The 25,059-nt window shown below is 49.4% G+C and overlaps 2 protein-coding genes across 3 annotated transcripts in view; one reads left to right on the top strand and one right to left on the bottom strand.

Annotated features, from left to right (window-relative positions):
• Positions 1 to 1,312: 1,312 nt before the first annotated feature.
• Positions 1,313 to 24,544, bottom strand: LOC134339585 (speedy protein 1-A-like). Its single transcript, XM_063036212.1, has 6 exons — positions 24,481 to 24,544; positions 19,229 to 19,477; positions 16,863 to 16,921; positions 12,521 to 12,606; positions 5,726 to 5,897; positions 1,313 to 1,623 (listed from the first exon to the last, which is right to left on the bottom strand). Exons 2-6 carry the CDS (start codon positions 19,446 to 19,448, stop codon positions 1,318 to 1,320), a joined length of 843 nt encoding a protein of 280 aa, XP_062892282.1. The 5' UTR covers positions 19,449 to 19,477; positions 24,481 to 24,544; the 3' UTR covers positions 1,313 to 1,317.
• A 368-nt stretch (positions 24,545 to 24,912) lies between these two features.
• The window catches only part of syvn1 (synovial apoptosis inhibitor 1, synoviolin), a 91,938-nt gene continuing 91,791 nt past the window's right edge, over positions 24,913 to 25,059 (top strand). The window contains exon 1 of one of the 2 annotated variants that reach the window (XM_063036625.1): positions 24,913 to 25,045. The gene's annotated coding sequence lies outside the window, so the exon portion shown is untranslated. The remainder of the gene's footprint in view (positions 25,046 to 25,059) is intronic. The other variant, XM_063036626.1, reaches the window with a different exon arrangement.

Raw genomic sequence — 25,059 nt, 5'->3', positions numbered from 1 at the left:
AACGCGAGGTCAGACTGTAACGCTGAGGTTGGGACAGATTAGAACCAGGGGTTGTGGGTGAAGGGCGAAATGTTTGAGGGGAACACTGGGGTTGGGACAGATTAGAACCAGAGGTCGTGGGTGAAGGGTGAAGGATGAAGGGTGAAATGTTTGAGGGGAACATGAACTCAACAGTGTGGAACGAGCAGCCAGTGGAAGTGGGTGTGGGGGGTGCAGGTTCCATTTCAACAGTTGACAGAACTCTGAACAGGTAATTTGGGAAGGGGGTATGGAGACCTACAGTCCAGGTGCAGGTTGATGGGAAGAGCCGGCCATGGACTAGCTGGGACGAAGGCCTGCAGTGTACGACTCTGGCTGGATCTGAACGTGACATTCAGTCCTCATCTCAAGAGCTGCCCACACCAAGCCCGGTGTTACAGCAAGGCCACTAGCTCACTGCAGGTGATGGTCTCGCCCAGACCATTGATTCCCGGGGGGGAGAGGGGGGTTTCGGTTCGCTGCTCACATCACAGCCACGCATTCGTGTTCCAAAAATTTATTCCACAGCAATAAATACACGCACAATCGCAAATGGATGCTCATAACATTCGAGTGTAAACAGACAATGCCAACAACTCCCTGCCCGCCAGTTCCGCAGGGGAAAACGAGAAAGTCGGAGAACAAATATAAAGTGCGCAGGGCCGTAAAATGCTGAACGGGTCGACAGAGGAGCGCCAGCACCTGCACCAGTAGCAGAAGGACATCAAGCTGTCCTTGACCAACACTTCCCACGGGAGCCATGCACAGAGCCACCATCATCCCAGCAGGTCAGGAGATTGCAGTGTCCTTTCCCCCCCACCCACAATGGCATCCACGTCGCAATGCAGAACAGCGACAGAATCACCTGGAAGTGGGCGCCACGCTCTGGCAACTACAGGCAAACCCAGTTGTGCTCAAACGCAGACCGCACCGCGGGACGGTGTTAAAGGCCGGCGCCGTGAGGTTGCTCCGGACGTTCTAGGTGAGGTGTCTGTGAATGCTCAGCCCAGCCCAGGCGGATTTAGGCGGGGTGGTGCATTCCAATACAGTATGAGGCAGCAGACGCAGCCCATTAATCCAAAACCTGCAAAACTTCGCTTCCAGAATCGGGCGTTGGCTTCCAGCAGAAACATCACTGCGGGACACAGCCAGGTCTGGGATCTGGTGTCACTTTGGAAAAGATTAAGACTGGTACGCACCTTGCGGCCTGAACGAGAAAACACTGCCAACCGGGCATTTAAGCTGCTCCCTGTCAAAAATCTCGAGAAAGACTCCTCCCACGTTCGAAGCCCGAGGGTGTTATACAGAGTCCAGTGAGCCCATACCTTCCGCGTCGTGGTCTATCAGTGCATCTGGTGAAAGTATAAAGAAATCGTGGGGCCAATCGTCATCAAACAGGGAGGTATTTTCTGGGGAGGATGAAGAGTCCAAGTCCAGGCCGAAGTAGCATCTGGAGTGGGTACAGAGGGTGCACAACGGGGGGGTTCCATTGGGTCCCGGCAGGGAGGGCACGATCTCTTTCTGCAGGTAACTGCGGGTGGCACCACTGTGGTGGCCTGGACGCTCCCTGTGCCAGATGTAGTGAGATGGAATGGTGGCAATCACCTGGAACGGAGAGCTCAAATCAGAAGAGTCGAAGGTCAGACGAAATACAGTGTACGGTCGCACAGTCTGGCAGAACAAATAAAGGCTCCGGGTATTTTCTAAGTCGCGCGCGAATTCAGAAATCGGAAGTGCAAAAGGACTGGGGAATCTTAATGCAGGATTCCCTCAAGGGCCTGAACCATCCAGGGCAAAAGGAGTCAGTGGCAGGAAGCAAAAGGGAGGAATAAAGGGAGCCTTTTCTGGTTGGCTGCCAGCGACGAGTGGTGTTGGAATCACTTATTTCAACATTATATGTCAATGAGTCTGATGATGGATTTGATGGCTTTGTGGCCAGGTTTGTGGATGGTAGTGTTGAGGAAGCAGGCAGTAGGCAAGAGAACTTGGGAAGATTAAGAGAATGGGCAAAGAAGTGGCCAATGACATACAGTGTTGGGAGGCCTATGGTCATAAACTTTTGATAGAAGAAATGAAGGAACAGACTATTTTCTAAAGGGGGAGAAAATGCAAAAATCAGAGGTGCAAAGGGACTTGGGAGTGCTGGTGCAGGATTCCCTGAAGGTTAACGTGCAGGTTGAGCAGGTTCAATGTTAGCATTCATTTCGAGCTGAATAGAAATGAAGAACAAGGATGTAATGCTGAGGCTTTACAACGCAGTGGTCAGACCACACTTGGATTATTGTGAACACCCTCGGGCCCCATATCTAAAAGACGTGCTGGTGCAGAAGTTGCGGAAAGGCAAAGGCGTAAAGCAACACACATCAAAGTTGCTGGTGAACGCAGCAGGCCAGACAGCATCTCTAGGAAGAGGTACAGTCGACGTTTCGGGCCGAGACCCTTCGCCAGGACTCACTGAAAGAAGAGATAGTAAGAGATTTGAAAGTGGGAGGGAGAGGGGGAGATCGGAAATGATAGGAGAAGACAGGAGGGGGAGGGATGGAGCCAAGAGCTGGAAAGGTGATTGGCAAAAGGGATACAGAGCTAGAGAAGGGGGAGGATCATGGGACGGGAGGCCCAGGGAGAAAGAAAGGGGGAGGGCAGCACCAGAGGAAGATGGAGAGCAGGCAAGGAGTGATTGTGAGAGGGACAGAGAGAGACAAAGAGAAAAAAGAGGAAAAAAGGGAATGAATGAAAGAATAAATAAGGGACGGGGTATGAGGGGCATTAACAGAAGTTAGAGAAGTCGATGTTCATGCCATCAGGTTGGAGGCTACCCAGACGGAATATAAGGTGTTGTTCCTCCAACCTGAGTGTGGCTTCATCTTTACAGAAGAGGAGGCCGTGGATAGACATGTCAGAATGGGAATGGGATGTGCAATTAAAATGTGTGGCCACTGGGAGATCCTGCTTTCTCTGGCGGACAGAGCGTAGGTGTTCAGCAAAACGATCTCGCAGTCTGCGTCGGGTCTCGCCAATATATAGAAGGCCACACCGGGAGCACCGGACGCAGTATGTCACCCCAGCCGACTCACAGGAGAAGTGTCGCCTCACCTGGAAGGACTGTTTGGGGTCCTGAATGGTGGTGAGGGAGGAAGTGTAAGGGCATGTGTTCCGCTTACAAGGATAAGTGCTGGGAGGGAGATCGCTGGGAAGGGATGGGGGGGAAATGAATGGACAAGGGAGCAATCCCTGTGGAAAGCAAAAAGGGGGGGGGAGGGCTGCCCTTACACTTCCTCCCTCACCACCATTCAGGGCCCCAGACAGTCCTTCCACGTGAGGCGACACTTCACCTGTGAGTCGGCTGGGGTGATATACTGCGTCTGGTGCTCCCGATGTGGCCTTCTATATATTGGCGAGACCCGACGCAGACTGGGAGATCGTTTTGCACTCTGTCCGCCAGAGAAAGCAGGATCTCCCAGTGGCCACATACGTATTTTAATTCCACGTCCCATTCCCATTCTGACATGTCTATCCACGGCCTCCTCTACTGTAAAGATGAAGCCACACTCAGGTTGGAGGAACAACACCCTGTATTCCATCCAACCTGATGGCATGAACATTGACTTCTCTAACTTCCATTAATGTCCCTCCTCCCCTTCTTACTGCATCCCTTATTTGTTTGTTTATTTATTTCCCCTTTTTTTCTTTCTCTCTCTCTTTTGTCTCTCTCTGTCCCTCTCAGAATCACTCCTTGCCTGCTCTCCACCTTCCTCTGGGCTCCCCTCCCCCTTTTCCTTCTCTCCGGACCTCCTGTCCCATGATCCTCTCATATCCCTTTTGCCAATCACCTGTCCAGCTCTTGGCTCCATCCCTCCCCCTCCTGTCTTCTCCTATTATTTTGGATCACCCCCTCCCCCTCCCACTTTCAAATCTCTTACTAACTCTTCTTTCAGTCAGTCCTGACGAAGGGTCTCGGCCTGAAACGTCGACTGCACCTCTTCAAACAGATGCTGCCTGGCCTGCTGCGTTCACCAGCATTTTTTGTGTGTGTTGCTTGAATTTCCAGCATCTGCAGATTTCCTCGTGTTGGCGTAAAACGATGACAGCCTGAGCCACTTGTAGTCAAGTGAGACTGCCAGAGACTGCTTACTGCAGACGGGTGACCACGTCAGTGTGTACTTAAGCCAAATAACTGAGGCCTCGGGGAGAGATTTTTCCAGGAAGATCGTCCTAAAAAATTGCATCCCTTTACACATTAGAGGATGCTGGAGACAGACGAGATAAGAATAATGGAAGGATGTGAAACAAACCCAACAAATAAGGCTCTGCTATTGTCTTTACTAACTTCAAAATATCAATGGCTGTCTGCAAGGAGTTTAAGGCGGTGAATGCGAATAAGGAATTTGCAATTTACAATGATCAATATCTGTGACCGATAAGCCAATTCTGTACAAAATTCTGTCTTCTGTTCAGGTTTCAGAGCAGTGTGGGCGACTGGGGCCCCTGTGGCTCTCCATGTGCACAAGTAGAATAAAACGAAAGCTGAGCCGGCGGGAGGGCATGTGTTCCGGGCCCAGTTATTTTGTTACCTTGTTTACTTTATTATCAGCGACACTGGCATCAGAAAGGCGGCCCACCAGAAGTATCCCAGGAAAGAAAGGGTTCACGTTTGAGGAGCGTTTGATGACTCGGTGCCTGTACTTGCTGGAGTTTAGAACGATGAGGGGAGATCGCATTGAAATCTCCTGAATATTGGAAGGCTGAGACAGAGAGGATGTGGGGAGGACGTTTCCTGCAGTGGGAGAATCCAGGTCTGGAGGGGCACAGTCTCAGAAGAGAAAGACGTCCCTTCCAAACTACAAACATTTGTACATTATGTTTAAATTTAGAAAAAAATCAAAAGTGACATTTTTGATCCTTCAGTTAAATTTGAAGAGACTTGTAAACCATTCATTCAACATTTTCATACGATGTAATTTGACCTTTTCCGAATCCTTCTCATTAACTTAAAAATACGAATAGAGGAGCGGAGTTGACATTACTGAACGTGTTCGATTTAAGATAGTGGTCTAGCCTTATTTTGTTCCGTTTGCTTTTTTTGGGGTTTAGTATTTAGTTTTTTTTGTTTCTTTTGGGGTTTTTCTTTGTATTTATTGTTCTTTTTATTTCTTTTTTCCTCTATGATTAATTATATTAAGAGTTTGGAAGTCTACTATACTTGTATTATTTGAAATTTTTTTTGTATATGCTTATCAACAATAAGATTATTCCAATCTCTCTGTATCAACATTGTTATTCTGTTTATAATTTCTGAAAATTAATAAAAAGATTTAAAAAGAAGAAAGACATCCCTTTAGGACAGAGTTGAGGAGGAATTTATTTAGTGAGAGGGTGGTGGACCTGTGGAATTCACTGCCTTTGATGGCTGTGGAGGCCAGGTCATCGGGTATAGTTAAAGCGGAGTTTGATAGGCTCTCGATTAGCAAGGACATCAAAGGGTACAGAGAGAAGGCAGGAGAATGGAATTGAGAAGGATAGCAAATCACCCATGATGGAATGGCAGAGCAGACTTGATGGGTCAATTCTGCTCCTGTGCCTTCTAGCTCATCTTAAGGCATGGAAAGACCCAACAGGTAACGAGCAGCACCCACCTTGCACAAGCAATGGTTTACCGATCGGCGTTAAGGCACAAACAAACGTCGTAGCTACGGCACTGACATCTCACCTGCTCACAGCAGTGCCGGCTCACGGCCGCCCGATAATTCATCTGGGCCCAGAGTTCCAGCCGGAGCTTGAGGAAATTCGGGACAAGCATCCTCCAATTCTCGCCCAGCGCCCACGGGAATATCTCGTACTTGTACTGCTCTTCGTCCTCTTCCATGTCATTCGCCAGGTACCTGCGGGAGAATCAGACCGCAGTGACCCGATACTATTCCAAAAGGGTGGGGAGTTGTAGAAGGCAGAGAAAGGCCATTCAGCCCACCACCTCTGTGCTGGCCGTTACACCCACCTATACTAATCCCATTTACCTGCATTTGAGTGGGCAAGTTTTCTGTCTAGAAAAGCAGAGAGGTGGGAATCTGGAAAACATTACCCGGGCTGCTAGTGGAACCGGTTTGATGCAGTTTTAGAGGCTTTTAGATAGACACATGAATGTGAAGCCAGACATCACCATATCAGAGGATCTACCCTGGGACCAGCACGTAAATGTCATTGCAAAGAAAGCATGCTGGTGCCTCTTTCTTAGAAGTTTGCGCATGCCATTTAAACACAGAAAACCACCAGCACAATACAGGCCCTTCGGCCCACAAAGCTGTGCCGAACATGTCCCTACCTTAGAACTACCCAGGCTTTGCCCATCGCCCTCTATTTTTCTAAGCTCCATGTAGCCATCCAGGAGTCTCTTCAAAGACCCTATCGTTTCCACATCCACCGCCAGCGCATTCCACACACTCACCACTCTCTGCGTAAAAAACTTACCCCTGATATCTCCTCTGCATCTACTTCCAAGCACTTTAAACCTGTGCCCTCTCATGCGAGCCATTTCAGACCTGGGAAAAAGCCTCTGACTATCCACACGATCAATGCCTCTCATCATCTTATACACCTCTGTCAGGTCACCTCTCATCCTCCATCGCTCCAAGAAGAAAAGGCCAAGTTCATTCAACCTATTCTGATAAGGCATGCTCCCCAATCCAGGCAAAATCCTTGTAAATCTCCTCTGCACCCTTTCTATGGTTTCCACGTCCTTCCTGTAGTGAGGCGACCAGAACTGAGCACAGTACTCCAAGTGGGGTCTGAACTTGGTCCTATGTAGCTGTAACATTAACTCTCGGCTCTTAAACTCAATCCATGATTGATGAAGGACAATACACCATATCCCTTCTTAACCACAGTCAACCTGTGTAGCTGCTTTGAGTGTCCTATGGACTCTGACCCCAAGATCCCTCTGATCCTCCACACTGCCAAGAGTCTTACCATGAAAACTATATTCTGCCATCATATTCGACCTACCAAAATGAACCACCTCACACTTATCTGGGTTGAACTCCCTCTGCCATGGACTGTGACAAACTTCTACAGATGCACAGTTGTGAGTATCCTGACTGGTTGCCTTGTGGTCTGGCGTGGAAACCCAAGAGCGGAAAAGCCTGCAAAAAGTAGTGTACAGAGCCCCTGTGCATCACAGGAAAAGCTCTCCCATCATTAAACACGTCGACAAAGAACATTGCCGCAGGAAAGAACTGAGGCAGGGCACTGGGCAGTGCCGCAGAACAAAGAGATCTGGGAATACTGGTCGGTAATCCTTAGAAAAGTGGTTGATGGGGGTCGTAAAGAAAGATTTTGTCACGCCGGTCTTCATAAATTATTCAACTCAGGAGATGGGATGTTATGTTGAAGTTGTATAAGATGTTGGTGAGGCCTAATCTGGAGTATTGTGTGATGTTTTGGTCACCTACCTACAGGAAAGATGTAAACAAGGTTGAAAGAGTACAGAGAAAATTTACAAGCATGTTACCGGGACTGCAGAACCTGAGTTATACGGAAAGATTGAGTAGGTACAAGGTTGAGAGGAGATTTGATAGAGGTATACAAAATTATGAGGGGTATAGATAGGGTAAATGCAAGCAGGCTTTTTCCACTGAGGTTGGGTGGGACTACAACCTGAGGTCATCGGTTAAGGGTGAAAGGTGAAAAGTTTAAGGGGAACATGAGGGGAAACTTTTTCAATCAGTGGGTGATGAGAGTGTGGGAACGAGCTGCCAGCACAAGTGGTGGATGTGAGCTTGATTTCAAAGTTTAAGAGAAGTTTGGATAGGTCCATGGATGGTAGGGGTGTGGAGGGTTGTGGTCCCGGTGCAGGCTGATGGGAGCAGGCAGTTTAAATGGCTCGGCACGGACTCGATGGGCTGAAGGGCCTGCTTCTCTGCAGTACGACACTAAAGCAGCATCCATCATCAGGGACCCCCACCATCCAGGCCAAGCTCTCTTCTCACCGCCACCATCGGGAAGGAGGCACAGGAGCCTCAGGTCCCGCACCACCAGGTTCAGGGACAGTTACCACCCCTCAACCATCAGGTCCCACACCATCAGGTTCAGGAACAGTTATCACCCCTCAACCATCAGGTCCCACACCACCAGGTTCAGGGACAGTTACCACCCCTCAACCATCAGGTCCCACACCATCACGTTCAGGAACAGTTATCACCCCTCAACCATCAGGTCCCACACTACCAGATTCAGAAACAGTTATCACCCCTCAACCATCAGGTCCCACACCATCAGGTTCAGGAACAGTTATCACCCCTCAACCATCAGGTCCCACACTACCAGATTCAGAAACAGTTATCACCCCTCAACCATCAGGTCCCACACCATCAGGTTCAGGAACAGTTATCACCACTCAACCATCAGGTCCCACACCACCAGGTTCAGGGACAGTTATCACCCCTCAACCATCAGGTCCCACACCACCAGGTTCAGGAACAGTTATCACCCCTCAACCATCAGGTCCCACACCATCAGGTTCAGGAACAGTTATCACCCCTCAACCATCAGGTCCCACACCATCAGGTTCAGGAACAGTTATCACCCCTCAACCATCAGGTCCCACACCACCAGGTTCAGGAACAGTTATCACCCCTCAACCATCAGGTCCCACACCACCAGGTTCAGGAACAGTTATCACCCCTCAACCGTCAGGTCCCACACCATCAGGTTCAAGGACCGTTATTACCCTTCAACCATCGAGTTCCAGAACCAGTGTGGGTAACTTCACTCACCCCAACACTACTCACTGGAACACACTAGAAATGTACGAGAGTACAGCTCAGGGACACGTCTTTCTGCCCACAATGTGCCGAGCCAGCTAAAAAGCTAATCAACAACACCCAAACACCAATCCCTCCTACCTACATATCCCTCCATCTTCCTCACAATCACATGCTGATTGAAACATCCCTCAAAAGCCTCTCATGTATTTGCCTCTACCACCGTGCCAGGCAGCCCATTCCAGGCATCCACCTCTCTGAGTGGAAAAAAACTTGCCCCTCTCATCACCTTCAATGCATGCCCTCTGGTATTAGACATTCCAGCCCTGGGAAACAGATACTCTCTCGCCACTCTGTCTCTCCTTCTCATAATCTTACAAACCTCTATCAGATCCCTCCGACACTCCAGAGAGCAAACAACCCAAGTTTATCCAGCCTGTTGTCTAAACCAGGCAACAATATTTGGACTCATTTTCAAGGACTCGACAACTGAGTTTCATTTATTATGACTGGTTTCTTTTCGTATTTAAATGATTTGTCAGTCTTTGCGCGCAGTTTTCCATTGATTCTATTCTACTACTTTGTTCTACTGTGAATGCCGGCACCATAATGAATCTCAGTGTAGTATTTGGGGACATATACGTACTTTCATAATAAATTTACTTTGAACTGAACTGCAAAGGGACTTGGTTGCCCTCGTGCAGGACTCTCTAAAGGTTAAGTTGCAGGTTGAGTCGGTGGTGAGGGACATGAATGCAACGTCAGCATTAAGTTCAAGAGGACGGGAATACAGAAGCAAGGATCTAATGTTGAGGCTTTCTGAAGCCCTGGTGAGGAGTGTTGTGAGCAGTTTTGGGCCCTTAATCTTAGAAAGGATGAGTTGACACCGGAGGGGGTTCAAAGGGGGTTCACAAAAAATGATTCCAGGATTGAATGGTTTGTCATATGAAGACTGTTTGATGGCTCCCGAATTTCACTAGAATTCAGAAGAATGAGGGATGACATTGAAACCTATCACATGGTAAAAGGAAAACAACAGGAATTCTGCAGATGCTGGAAATTCAAGCAACATACATCAAAGTTGCTGGTAAACGCAGCAGGCCAAGCAGCATCTATAGGAAGAGGCGCAGTCGACGTTTCAGGCCGAGACCCTTCGTCAGGTAAAAGGCCTTGATAGAGTGGATGTGGAGAGGATGTTTCCTACGGTGGGAGAGTCCAAGGTAAGAGGACAATGCCTCAGAAGAGAGGGCCATCCATTTAGAACAGAAATGAGGAGCAATTTCTTTAGCTAGAGAGTGGTGAATCTGTGGAATTTGCTGCCATAGGCAGCACAGGAGGTCAAGTATTTAGGTATATTTAAGGCAGACGTTGATAAATTCTTGATTATTCAGGGCATGAAGGGATACAGGCAGGAGACTTGAGCCGAGAGGGAGAAGATTCAGCCATGACAAAGTGGCAGAGTAGACTCGATGGGCCAAATGGTCTCATTCAGCTCCTGAATCTTCTGGTTGTATGATGCACAAGAGAACACTCAATGTAAACTGACATCAGTGGAACATTGTGGGATCAGCAAATTTGCAGACGACACCAAGATTGGGGGTGAAGTGGACAGCGAGGAAGACTATCATGGCTTGCAGAGGGATCTGGACCAGCTGGAAAAATGGGCTGAAAAAAATGGCAGATGGAATTTAATGCAGACAAGTGTGGGGAGTTGAACTTCGATAGGACCAAACAGGATAGGTCTCACACAGTGAACAGGGCACTGAGGAGTGTGGTAGAACAGATGGATCTGGGAATACAAGTCCATATTTTCTTGAAAGTGGCGTCACAGGTAGATAGGGTCATAACGAAAGCTTTTGGCATATTGGCCTTCATAAATCGAAGTATTGAGTATGGGAGATGGGATGTTATGTTGAAATTGTATCAGACGTTGGAGAGGCCCAATTTGGAGTATTGTGGGCAGTTTTGGTCACCTACCTACAGGAAAGATGTATATAAGATTGAAAGAGCACAAGAGAAAATTTACAAGGATGTTGCCGGGTCTGGAGGACTTGAGTTACAAGGAAAGATTGAATAGGTTACGACTTCATTCTTTAGAACGTAGAAGATTTACAGGAGATTTGAGAGGTATACAAAATTATGAGGGGTATAGATAGGTTAAGTGCAGGCAGGCTTTTTCCACCGAGGTTGGGTGGGACTACAAGTAGAGGTCATGGGTTAAGGGTGAAGGGCGAAATGATTAAGGAAAACATGAGGAGAAATTTCTTCGCTCAGAGGGTGGTGAGAGTGTGAAACGAGCTGCCAGCACAGGTGGTGGATGTGAGCTCGACTTCAATGTTCAAGAGAAGTTTGGATGGGTACATGGATGGGAGGGGTGAGGAGGGCTGTGGTTCGGGTGTAGGTCGATGGGACAAGGATCTTTAAATGGTTCAGAATGGACTAGACGGGTTGAAAGGCCTGCTTCTGTGCTATACTCTATTCTGCAAACTGGCATAGACATTCATTTCAGACAACCCTGCAGAGGAAAGATTGAACGAGCCTATACATCGTAGGATTTGCAGTTTAAATTACCAGTGGTTCAAAGAGGCCAAGATCACTCATCTGGGGACAAGTTCTAACTGCACACGGCAGTTGGGAAATACGAATTAACGTTTTTGGAACAGGAAGTTAGATTCAGTGACGATAACTGAAAACATCAGCCGTCACATAATCTCAACCAAACACCCTTTGGAAAAAAGTCTGGCTGAAGGTGCTCCACAACGAGGTTTAATTTTAACTGCCCAGCAAGGGACCAATTCAATGGTCAGTTAGAAATGGCCGAAACAGCCAGCAGCATGCTGATCCCTTGAATAAAAGATTTCAGCAAAATTTGACACCAGATGGAGATTGGAATTTAGCCACAGTACAAGTTGGGGGGGGGGGGGCGGAGGTGGAAGTAGTTGAAAGCCCCTGTGCCTTCAAGAGCTCAATGGTCCACGACAACAGGGGGCTTGGTGCCCGATTTGTAACAGTGGTCCACGACAACAGGGGGCTTGGTGCCTGATTTGTAACTGTGGTCCACAACAACAGGCGGCTTGGTGCCCGATTTGTAACTGTGGTCCACGACAACAGGGGGCTTGGTGCCCGATTTGTAACAATGGTCCACGACAACAGGGGGCTTGGTGCCCGATTTGTAACAGTGGTCCACGACAACAGGGGGCTTGGTGCCCGATTTGTAACAGTGGTCCACGACAACAGGGGGCTTGGTGCCTGATTTGTAACAGTGGTCCACGACAACAGGGGGCTTGGTGCCCGATTTGTAACAGTGGTCCACGACAACAGGGGGCTTGGTGCCCGATTTGTAACAGTGGTCCACGACAACAGGGGGCTTGGTGCCTGATTTGTAACTGTGGTCCACAACAACAGGCGGCTTGGTGCCCGATTTGTAACTGTGGTCCACGACAACAGGGGGCTTGGTGCCCGATTTGTAACAATGGTCCACGACAACAGGGGGCTTGGTGCCCGATTTGTAACAGTGGTCCACGACAACAGGGGGCTTGGTGCCCGATTTGTAACAGTGGTCCACGACAACAGGGGGCTTGGTGCCCGATTTGTAACAGTGGTCCACGACAACAGGGGGCTTGGTGCCCGGTTGTGACAGAGTGTCTAGTGACAACCTGACAGGAGAATATCCTAAGTGCCCCATTCTTACAAGATTTTTTGCAAGTAGTGCATGTGAGGCTCAAAACTATTTATACACGTGTACTTACAAAGCCAAGAAGAAGTTCATCCTTGAGTATTCACTTGTATGCAGAAATGCCCGTTTGAAATACGTGAGGACCATGGCCAGCAAGTACTGAAAGAGAATGGATCTGTCAGACAAACGGTTGGACGAAGCTCGTATGTGACCCACCTCCACCCCGACAGTTTACCGTACAGAGAAGCATATATACAGGCAGTGGGTACTATGCTATGGCAACTTGGGGTCATTTCTATCCATGGATTCGCCAGCCTGCCCAGGGTTACAGAGTTATAGAATAGTACAGCAGAGAAACAGGCCATTCAGCCCATCTAGTCCGTGCCGAGCCATTTAAACTGCCTACTCCCATCGACCTGCACTGGGACCATCACCCTCTATAACCCTTACCACCCAAACTCCCTTAAACGTTGAAATCGAGCTTGCACGCACCACTCACACAGACAGCTCATTCCACACACTGAGTGAAGACTCCCCTTAAACATTTCACCTTTAACCCATGACCTCCAGTTGTAGTCCCACTCAACCTCAGTGCAAAGAACCTACCTACCTATACCCCTCATAATTTTGTATACTTCTATCAAATCTCCTCTCAATCATTTCCACTTCAGGGAGCAGAGTTCCAACCTATTCAATCTTTCCTTATAACTCAGGTCCTCCAGACCCAGCAACATCCTTGGAAATTTTCTCTGAACTCTTCCTATCTTTTTGACATCTTTCCCGTAGGTAGGTAACCAAAACTGTACACAATACTCCAAATTAGGCCTCACCTACGTCTTGTACAACTTCAACATTATCTGGACTTGGTTCCAATACCTGCTACAGTTAACATCCTATCCACTCCCTCAAAGGTTTGAACAGTGAGAGACAGGGTTGCCCAATTCCAGCACCAAACGAATCCAGATTCCAAAATGCAAACCACCAAAATACAACTGGTTGGCATCTGGGGGAAGGTGCCCCCTGAGCTGCTGAGTGTTTCCAGCACTTGGCTTTTAATTTATTTTTCTGTACGGAGTCACAGTGCACAACAGGGCCTTCCAGTCCAGCAGGCTGCCCCACCCAGCAACCCACCTGTTTAACACCAGCCGAACAACAGATCCACCTCTTCTTTGGACCAAATAGATTGAGGTCCTTTTCCAGCTGTATCCTGTAGAATCTGAGGCACCATAGCTCCCCTCTTAAGAATACACAGAGCAGGATGCTGTTTTTGGTGTCATAGCCAGAGGAAAGTACTGGGGATAAGCTCCCATTTCCTATTAAGACCATAAGACAAAGGAGCAGAAGTCGGCCATTCGGCCCATCAAGTCTGCTCTGCCATTTTATCATGAGCTGATCCATTCTCCCATTTAGTCCCACTCCCCCACCTTCTCACCATAACCTTTGATGCCCTGGCTGCTCAGATACCTATCAATCTCTGCCTTAAATACACCCAATGACTTGGCCTCCACTGCCGCCCGTGGCAACAAATTCCAGAGATTCACCACCCTCTGACTAAAAAAATTTCTTCGCATCTCTGTTCTGAATGGGTGCCCTGCAATCCTTAAGTCATGCCCTCTCGTACTAGACTCCCCCACCATGGGAAACAACTTTGCCACATCCACTCTGTCCATGTCTTTCAACATTGAAAGCTCCCAATGCTCCCAATAGCGTGCGTCTCAAACAGCCTCTGACAACCAAGTCCAGCTCCCAGCCTTCACCTGTGGCTTAGCTACCAAGCCGGGCAGAACCATTTCCACTGACAGGGGAAGGGGCAAAGGCGGGTTACTGGCACCTCAGAACCAGCCACTGTGGGGAGATGGGGCTCATTAACCCATGTTAGGCAATACAGGTAGGAGGAGAAAACTGACCTCAAACCTCTGCTGCCTTGTGGCGATACCCACTCACAGGGAGGGCTTTGGGAGTAAACCCCCGAGGGAAAAATCTGGAGCTGCAGTCCCTACGTTGAGGTCAACGCAGACTGGCAACTCTTGCGACGCCACTGGTACCAATCTGAATCGGTGTCTGCTGTTCCTTTGGATTCATCATCTGCGTGAAGAGGGGGAGCCTCCTGCATGGGCAACAGCTCGCTCTCCATATCACACTGGATGTCACGTAGACAGCTGGGACGTAACATCCACGGTCGGCCACGACCAATGGAGCTCCGACAGAGGACAATTTACAACGACCATTTAACCCACTAACCTACTATGGAACACAGGAGGAAATCAGAGCGCCCCGGGGGGGGGGGGGGAACCACGTGGCGAACGTATACACTTCTCACCGACGGCGCTGGAATTGAAGCCCCGTCTCCGAACGCCCAAAGCCGCGGTGCCCCAATTTTAATTTGTTTGAGCTTCTCATCATCTGCAGGATCCTCCCCTCCCTCCCCAACTTTGGAACCGAACTCAATTCCTCAGCCGGTCAGACAAGTTAGACGGTAATTAAATGCATTCTCTGCCCCGAACTCCAGCTGAAATGGAAAAAGACAGCTCCTTCCTACTTATGGGAAGATGGAGCTGAGTTTACGGACAGATCAGCCATGTTCTTATTGAATGGCAGGGGCACGGATGGCTGACTCCTGCTCCTATTTCTTATGTTCTGTCCCACTGAGGAGAATTCAGCAACTTCAGATCCGGGGCCAAAGATGACTGACGTGGGGAGGGAAGGTGCGAAGCTAGTTTTAGTCTAAGTACTGTGTTGGGGTTGGAGGGGAGTGTATCTGTGTCTCTCTGCCTCTGCCTGTGGCGGACAGAGGGAAGCTCTTCTCTTGCTGTTGCTTGCGAGTCTTGCATGCACGGTGGGCACGCTGCACTGGCGTCAGAATGTAAGGCCACACTTCGCGGGCTGCCCCCAGCACCTGCTTACCATCGTGTTGGCCGTTAATGCAAACGACACACGCGGGAAAAGGAATCCCGATGACATCAATGGCCTGAGCCGCTCCCCTCTCGCGTTTGCTGGCCGCGACCGATCGCGGTCCAGTCTGACTGTCTTTCAGCCACGGGAAGCCTGCTGAAACTCAGAGCGGGCTTCCGCACTGAGTATCGATGAGCCAGTCACCACTCCTGATCGGGACTGGGTGTGACGGCGAGCGTCACTGAAATTAAAACTGGTGCTAACATCTTTATCTATAGCAGTGGGTTACACTCGATCCTGGATTTCAACTCGTACGCAGAGCACAGGTCAGAATAATCCAACATGGAAACAGGGCACTTGTCCGTGCCAACTGGTGGGCACACTGCAGTAACAATCCCGTCTCCCAGCACTCGGCCCAGGTGACCACGCCCGTGTGATTCAAGTGCTCATGGACACATTTTTGAAATGCCGTCCGTGGCCTGGTCACAGCCACTCCCTTGGCACGCTCGTGCTCCGCTCTGCGCTCACGTGCACGTCGGGCACACCGTTGCAGGGGACAGCCTCATGACTGCGAAGCCTTGGTGGCCTCAGATGCAGGGAGATATTTAACAACAGGAACACAATCCAAAGGTCACCAGGTATGGCATTTTGCCGGAACGCTCTCCACGTCATGGTCAAGGGAAAATGATGAGGGAAACTCTACCACATTGATGATTGTGTTACAGATTGGCAAACATCTCTAAACTACCCATGGGACAGTCAGGGCTGGAAAGGACCTCATCTCTGAACCATTAATGTTTCATAGGCTGCTGGATTGGGCTGTCCACATGTTATTTTTCTTGAAAGTTAACTCTCATAAACCTGCCTGTGTTTTTGTACAATTACACGTAATTGTTCAGTGAATTTTCCAGAGACTTTGGGGTGGCATACTACTGTAGCGGTCAGCACGGCGATTTACAGTGCAGGCGTCCCCAGTTCAGTTCCTGCCGCTGCCTGTCAGAGGAGTTTGTGCGTTCTCCCCACCACCACCACCTCATGACCGCGCAGGTTTCCCTCCACAGTCAAAAGACGTACTGGCTGGTAGGTTAATTGGTCATTGTGAACCGTCCCGTGATTAGGCTAGGGTTAAATCAGGGGTCTCTGGGTGGTGAGGCTCAAGGGCCGGAAGGGCCTATCCTGCCTTGTACCTCAAGAAAACAAAACAAAGAAAATTACAGAGCAGTTGCCTCTACCTTTTTTCTGGACATCTCTTGGTTTCAGCTGAGGTGGGGGGGTGACCAGGTTTTTTTTTGTTTATCTGTTATCAGTGGAATTTGTGGCATCTGGTATGAGAGGTCCATGACTACATTTCAGACTGGTCTTCTGTTTCTCTCTACGCTTCCCTTCCTTCTTTGCTCCTGAAACATTTAAGGAAACGGCCGCGAGCAACAAGTTTGAGGCCCTATTGTTAACTTCCGAAGTATGTTTGGATGGCAAGAGCATCAGGATCCAACAGAGCTTTATTAACAACCTTCTCCAAGTACCTTGTCTGCAATTCTACAGCAACTGTCCATCCACAGGAAGTCCTGAATCACCTCATCATCTGCAAGCAACAGCAGTTTGGTTAAAATGCACGCAGTTATCACCGACTAATTTATAAACACAAGAGATTCTGCAGGTGCTGGTAATCTTGAGGAATTTAGCAGGCCAGGCGGCATCTATGGAAAGGAACAAACAGTCAACATTTCAGGCAGAGACTCTTTCTTCATCCGGACTGGGAAGGAAGGGGGAAGAGGCTAGGACAAGGTGGGGGGGAGAGGGGAAGCCAGGACAAGGTAGGGGGAGAGAGGAAGGGGGACAAGGTGACATCAGCCGAGGGGTGAAAATGGGTGAGTGGAGGAGGGGGGTGAAGTGAGGAGCTGGGAGGTGATGCGTGGAAAAGGCAAAGGACTGAAGGAAAAGGGATCTGATAGGAGAGGAGAATGGACCATGGGAGAAAGGGAGGAAGGAGAGGGGATGAGCAGATGAGAAGGTGTGAGCGGAAAACCAGAATGGGGAATAGAAGGAGAGGGGAGGGAGAGAAATTACCAGAAGCTAGAGAAATCAGTGTTCATGCCATCAGGTTGGAGGCTACCCAGACAGAATGTAAGGTGTTGCTGCTCCAACCAGAGAATACCCTCAGTACAGATTTGGGGCAGATCATTAAACCCATTAGATGACTCACAGACGAATTAATTAACTCCCCAAGTGCAACACACTGAAGAGAGAAGTGTCAAAGCAAACACTGACGGGGGAGGCAATCCCGACTAAAATCTCAGCCCTGCAGCAATGAGATGCAGTTTCGCGTTGACTGAATTTCTGCCAAGGGCTAAGTGATCACCGTTCATTTCGTACACACTGCCCAGCAGCCTGAACCATAAGGCACAGGAGCAGAATTATCGAGACCGTCCTGCCATTCATTACAGCTGATTTACCTTCCCTCTCAACCCCATTTTCCTATCTTCTCCCCATAACCTTTGACACCCCTACTGATCAAGAACCTATCAACTTCTGCTTTAGGTAGACCCAAGGACTTGGCCTCCACAGCCACCCGTGGCAACGGATTCCACAGATTCCTCATCTCTTTTCTAAAGTGACATCCTAGACTCCTCCGTAAGAGGACACATCTTCTCCACCTCCACTCTATCCAGACCTTTCAACTTTTCTTCTGAATTTCAGGCCCAGAGCCGGCAGACGCGCCTCAAATGTTAACCCTTTCATTCCTGGGATCATCCTCGCAACCCTTCTCTAGATCAGGGCTTCCCAACCTGGCATCCACGGACCCCTGGGTTAAAGGTAGGCGTCGAGGGCATTAGGAAGGCTGGTAACCCCTCCTCCGGATCCCCTCCAATGCCAGCACACCCTTTCTTAGCCCTGAAGCTCTCATCCAGAGATTCTGTGTTGTCTGTGAGCATTGCATACCCCCCCGACGTCCCAAAAAAAAAACATGCAGGCCGGCACGTTGATTGGTGTGCAGGTGAAAGGTAGAATCAGGGGAGAGTATATGGGATTGTGGGGTGCAGAGATTACAGGAGAAATCGGATTCATCCTTGAGAAAGCACAGACTTGATGGGCTGAACAGTCTTGCTTAATGAAGGGAAAATGAAAATAAGACTCTGCCTTGTTAAAATGCTAAAGCAACACACACCAAACGCTGGAGGAACTCAGCAGGCCAGGCAGCATCTACAGAAATAAATAAACAGTCAACTTTTCAAGCCACACACATCAAAGTTGCTGGGGAACGCAGCAGGCCAGGCAGCTTCTCTAGGAAGAGGTACAGTCAACGTTTCAGGCAAAGGGTCTCGGCCTGAAACGTCGACTGTACCTCTTCCTAGAGAGGCTGCCTGGCCTGCTGCGTTCCCCAGCAACTTTGATGTGTGTTGCTTGAATTTCCAGCATCTGTAGAATTCCTTGTGTTTGAACTTTTCAAGCCGAGACCTTTCCTTCAGGACTGGGAAGGAAGGGGGAAGGTGTCAGAATAAAAAGGTGGTGGGGTGGGGAAAGGGGAAGGGGACTGGCTGGAAGGTGATAGGGGAAGCCAGGCGGGTGGGAAAGGTCAAGGGCTGGAGAGGAAGGAATCTGAATGGACAGGAGAGTGGACCAGAGGAGAAAGGGAAGAGGAGAAAGGGAAGGGGAGAAAATGATAGGCAGGTGAGAAGAGGTAAGAGGTCAGAGTAGGGAATAGAGGAAGGGGGGGTGAATTTGTTTACTAGTTTTCTTATCCCCCAATTAACTGCATTTCCAGCTCTAACTTTACAAAATGTCAACATTCTCTTTAAGGTAACCTTTCATTACTGAAAAGGAAATAGTTTTTAAAAAATGAATCAAGGACCAGAAAAATTCAGTAGGATGAGGAATTTGCCCGACGTACCGAGCAGCTTCAGAAAAGCGTCCAGCTCTTGGTCTTTTATTACAAACGGAGGCTCTTTTGAATGTTTTGACATCTTGCTTACTTCCCCTTCGCCCCTCTCCTGCACCCTGGACTTCCGAGGCACCGGATCCCGGCCGTGACGTGACAGTTTGGAAACACCGGGCTTCACCAGAACAGCGACCGAAGAGTGGTTCTCGGGGCGGGTCTGCTGGTGCCTCATGATGGTAGGGGGGGGCAGTCAGGGGAGGTCTGCGGTGAAAACAGAAAAATTTAAGCCACGCTGGCAGTTACGTCGGCCAGGCTCGCGCAGTGCTTTACTGAGCCCACGGCCCTCGTGTCAACAAACCCCTTCCCGTTCCCACACCGACCTGCCGCGGCGAGGCGAAACACAAACCAGAAGAGCAGCCTACAGCCCAATCACACCCGTGCGACCAATTATCCTACTGGTTGGTTGGTTGGTTGTTCGTCCATCGTCGACGTCAATGAGGACCTCGACACCATTGTGATGGTGTCGAGACTAGCGCGTGATTTGGATTTAAGTGAGGGAGAGTTGCGCAGCGTCAGCCTCACTCTCTCTTCCCAATTCCCATCTGGATCCAGTGGCAAGACAGAGTCTAGACGGCTGGAGATGGGACTAGGCGCAGTGGATGACCAGGACGTCTTCTGTGTCTTGTCCTGCTCTACACGTTCCACGACACTCGCAGAGACCGCCTTCTTGACCGTTGGACCTTCCATGGGTCTCATCCGCTCAATCCGCCGGAGTCTGTCTTCACATGCTGGGATACACAACTCCCTATCTCACTGAGGGTTTGAGACCCGCCGGCTACCCTCACCTGGTTTAGCCGGCTTGTCAAAGCCGTTGCCCGGGGTGTGGCCGCTGTCGCATGCAAACAGCTACGGGGAGCCACAGGTGAGAGCTGAGTGCCAGGTGGGGACCAAAGGTGGACTAACCGCCCTGAAAAGGACGCGACGTGTTCCCCCTCCTGCTAACCCGTGTGTGTCTCTCTGGGACGCTGCAGGAAACTGGAGCACCCAGCAGAGATGGTTATAAACTCCTCGCAGACAGTAGCAGGAATTGGACCCGGGTTACCAACACTGTGATAGCGTTTGGCTCGCTGTGACCCCGCTAAACATCGAACAATGATTGTATGGACATGAGATCTTCCCTCCAGGTGAGCACATCCCGTGCTCCTACCCCACTGCTACCAGTCCTCCCAAGGTCTCTCTTCCTTTCCCACCTCCCCCACACAATCAGGCTACATTACCCCCACCCCCCCATCTACTTCCTCCTGCTCCCCCCCCCCCATCAGTTACACATCCCCACGGCCTGCCCCGTTCTCACTTCTACCTTCCACCTCCAGGGGAGATGATTTAGTTCGGAGATGAGGAGAAACTGTTTTTTCCCCAGAGTGGTGTGGAATTCTCCGCCCAGGGAAGCAGTTGGGGCTTCCTCACTAAATATATGCAAGATACAGTTAGATAGGTTTTTGCATAGTAAGGGAATTAAGGGTTTTGGGGAAAAGGCAGGCAGATGTTTCCATCCAGGGGGTCAGTGTGGACATGGTGGAGGATTACAAATACCTGGGGATACGAATTGACAATAAACTGGACTGGTCTAAGAACACTGAGGCTGTCTACAAGAAGGGTCAGAGCCGTCTCTATTTCCTGAGGAGACTGAGGTCCTTTAACATCTGCCGGACAATGCTGAGGATGTTCTACGAGTCTGTGGTAGCCAGTGCTGTCATGTTTGCTGTTGTGTGCTGGGCAGCAGGCTGAGGGTAGCAGACACCAACAGAATCAACAAACTCATTCGTAAGGCCACTGATGTTGTGGGGATGGAACTGGACTCTCTCACGGTGGTGTCTGAAAAGAGGATGCTGTCCAAGTTGCATGCCATCTTGGACAACGTCTCCCATCCTGGACAATGTCTCCCATCCACTACATAATGTACTGGTTGGGCACAGGAGTACATTCAGCCAGAGACTCATTCCACCGAGATGCAGCACAGAGCATCATAGGAAGTCATTCCTGCCTGTGGCCATCAAACTTTACAACTCCTCCCTTAGAGGGTCAGACACCCTGAGCCAATAGGCTGGTCCTGGACTTATTTCCTGGCATAATTTACATATTACTATTTAATTATTTATGGTTTTATTACTATTTAGTTATTTATGGTGCAACTGTATCAAAAACCAATTTCCCTCGGGATCAATAAAGTATGACTATGCCTTTGTGTTGTTTCCTGTAGCACCATGGTCCTGGAGGAACGCTGGTTCATTTTTACTGCATACTGTAACTGCAGTTTATGGTCAAAATGACAATAAAAGTGACTTGACGTGAGATGGAGTTGAGTTTACAGACAGACCAGCCATGATCTTGTTGAATGGCGGGGCAGGCTCGTTGGGACGGATGGCTGACTCCTGCTCCTGTTTCTTATCCCTCGACCTCGTTGCACTGCCAATCTCTCACTTACTAACCCGCCTGTGCGTCTCTGGAAGGTGGGAGGAAAGGGAAACTGTGCGGTCACGTGAAGAACGTGCAAACTTTTTACAGCCCGTGGTGGGAATTGAACCTGGGGTCACTAGCGCTGCAGTAGCGTTTCGTTAACTGCTACAATTGGTAAATTCAAGCCCATCGAGCCTGTTGCACCATTCACTCATAACTGAACCCAATTTTCCTGCCCTCCCCTATAACCTTTGACACCATTACTAATCAAGGACCTATCAACCTCCGCTTTAAATATATCCAACGACTTTACTTCTGCAGCAATGAATTCCAGAGATTCACCAGCCTCTGGCCAAAGGGATTTCTCCTCATCTCTTGACCATTCCTTCTCCCCGCAGCTGTTCCTCAACCCACCGTGTTCTAACAGCAGGTTTCTTCTTGTGGCACTTATTTTAACCTCAACAGTTCGAAATTCCTTACGAAGCTCTCTTGGACGCTATTTCTCCACCCACGTTAAACCCTGTCTGCCTCACCTGTTGTATCAAGGTGTGGAAACTGTAACAAAAAAAAAAGTGAATCAGCGTAGCAGTTAGCGAAACGCTTCTGCAGCGCCAGTGACCCCAGGTTCAATTCCCACCACGGGCTGTAAAAAGTTTGCACGTTCTTCACATGACCGCACAGCTTCCCTTTTCTCCCACCTTCCAGAGACGCACAGGCGGGTTAGTAAGTTAATTGGTCACGTGGGTGCGGGCTTATTGGGCAGGAAGGACCTGTTACAGTGCTAGATGGATACATACGTAAACGGAAAGAGTGTTGGTGTATTAACGAGCAGATATCAATGCAGCACAATCGCAGTACCAGATTATAGGAGTTCTACATGGCAAGTCGCACGATCGGTACTCAGCTGTCAACGGGTTGGGTAGCTGGTGCAAACACAATATTCCTGGTGTTTTTGTCTGGGTAGGGGAGGGTGTTGGAATATAAATAGGTACACTTCCCAGCCTCTACTCGGGGAGCAGGCTGTCTTGCCCACAGTCGGCACCAGAAGCACGGAGACACTTGCGGGCTGCCCCAGGTGACGTCCAGCTTTGCTCGGCAATTCCGGCTGATTTGATTCGTCGTTCTGCACGCTCCGACGTACACGAGACAAGTAAAGCTGGCCTTCAGACTAAGGGTACAAGGGAAGAGGAAAGCCGCTGGGAATCAATGCCTCAGCAAAAGAGCAGAAGCCTCAAAGGATGGCAGGCCGAATTAAACTCGTGTGGAAAGACAAAGGGCACATTTAAAATGTTAACTACAACCGAAAGTCCAGCATCCTAATCAAATGAAGGAAGGATTTGCTACGTAGACAGCCAAAGAAACAGGAAATGAACTTACAGAAGTATCAAAATTTTGGGGACAGTTGCAACAAAAGAGTTTTTTCCATTTTGAAATGTTTCATAAACTAGGATAATTCCCAAGCCGGGGGAGGAGCAGAGTTGGGCATGGAGCAAAGAACCTTGTCCCATAAAATCCCAGAGCTATGAAAACGACAGCAAAAGCTCCAAAGACCTCATCCCTAGGACAGGAAGCACCTTGGCCATAGTCGTGTGGCCCTCAGCCCAATCAACGCTCCATCATCCAGGACCACCACTAGACTGGCCCAGGAGAGAGGACACAGGCAACTTGTCATCAGCAACCTGTAGGGGGTGACAGGCTTAACTAAACTAATTTGCGTGTGAGAATACATGCGAAATAAAGTGTTCTGGCTAATGAAAGGGCATTAAAGACCATAAAGATGAATATTTTCTGCTATTATTTCAAAAGCTTCATTGTTTCATCCAAATAAAGTGATCATCATATTGCAAATGCAGACAGGAGCCTCAGCACTGAAATAATCTCAAAAAATTATTTAGTATAATTGGTTTTAAATCAACACCCAATGATACTGTAAATCTTGACAGCCAGTATGAACTCTTTCTTGAGTAGTACGGATGTCAAAGATTACAGGGAGAAGACAAGAGAATGGGGTTGATACGGTTAATAAATCAGCCATGGTGGAATGGCAGAGCAGACCTGATGGGCCAAATGGCCCAATTCTGCTTCTATATTTTACAGTCTTATTTGCCTAGAATGATTTAACCTGGAGGACCTCAGCAGATTAGGTCGCATCTGTGAGGGACAAAGAATCGTTGTCCTTTTTTCCGTAAACTTATAATTAAAGATTGTGTAAATCAGCTAGGGCCACCCAACCCCAAGTTACTCCAATCTCAGCCCAAGCGAAAGTAGTTAATTTCACTGCTCAGCCGGTATTGGAACTGGGCTTCCCTCAATGTACCCACCCCCAACGTCCCTCCAACCCTCACCGGCTCGCGGAGGCGACACAGAAACCTCCCAAGGGACAGTTAAGGATGGGTTACAAACGTTGGCACTGCCAACATCAACAGGTACAGTTACTGTCAGTATACATATACAACACACATCCTGAAATTCAAATCCAGATAGAATTAAAGGGAAAAAAAGATCCAGCCAAGCACCCCAAGCTACAATTAGGCAATGTTAGTTGCTTAGTCAGATCAGGCATGTCAGTAGAGGAAAAACTAATCAGGAGTTTCTACCTAACTTTTATTTCCACCCCCCCCCCCCCGGTAAATGAGACAGACTTGCCAGGTATACCACCTGCCGACCCCCTTAAGGGAGTCCAGCCCCTTTCTGCCTCCCACTACCTGACAAACTGAGCCCTCCCTTGCCCTGAGGATTGCCCAGCCACCCCCCAGCAGGCCGAGGCCGACCCTGCCGCCGCCATCATCACCTGGCCGTCCGCTCACCTGAGGGGAGGCACATCGCCACACCTGTCGGCGCCCGCCCAGCCCGCCCCGCTTTATCATTGGCTGGCCGGCCCGCTTACGTCAGCGGCGCCGCGCCCAATCGCCGTGCGGCTCCCCCCCCGACCGCCCCGCCCAAGCCGCGCGTGCCGGCGTCGTTACCAGGGAACAACCCCCGGCTGTAAATTCCCGATCTGTGGAAATGAGGCTTTCAAAATAATTTCAGTGATTTTTTTTTAAATTTGTGTGTGTGATGCCTTAACCAGGCTGCCGAGAATGTCTTATTTTAATTGTCGACGCGCGTTGAAGTCCCCACCGATGATTATTACCACACGCCGGGTTCTGATTGGGTATGACCCACGTGGGGCTGTGGCAGCTCCTGCGTCTTGATTGGCCGAGGCCCGCCGGGAGCGCTGTCTTGATTGGGCGAAAATGGTTCGGCCATAATGGAAGCACGGCCAATGGGAAGAGGCCACGGACTCTGTGCTTGGAGGGAGCCGTGGCGCAAAGTTAGAGGGGAAGTGGGACCGAGTGGGCGAGGAAACGGCGACCGGGTGGGTGTCCGCAGGTAAAAGCGTCTGC

The sequence above is a fragment of the Mobula hypostoma genome, chromosome 30, assembly GCF_963921235.1.
Source record: "Mobula hypostoma chromosome 30, sMobHyp1.1, whole genome shotgun sequence".
NCBI classification, from domain to species: domain Eukaryota; kingdom Metazoa; phylum Chordata; class Chondrichthyes; order Myliobatiformes; family Myliobatidae; genus Mobula; species Mobula hypostoma.
The sequence above is the reverse complement of the archived record's forward strand: the minus strand, read 5'-3'. Positions and strand labels throughout refer to the sequence as shown.

Excerpts from the sequence above, each read along its gene's own strand:
- LOC134339585 (XM_063036212.1), bottom strand. The coding sequence starts at position 19,448 with ATGAGGCACCAGCAGACCCGCCCCGAGAACCACTCTTCGGTCGCTGTT. Across the intron at positions 12,607-16,862 it reads GCTGTAGAATTGCAGACAAG|TACTTGCTGGCCATGGTCCT; the intron begins GTACTTGGAGAA and ends ATTCTCTTTCAG. Across the intron at positions 1,624-5,725 it reads GCCGGCACTGCTGTGAGCAG|GTGATTGCCACCATTCCATC; the intron begins GTGAGATGTCAG and ends TCTCCGTTCCAG.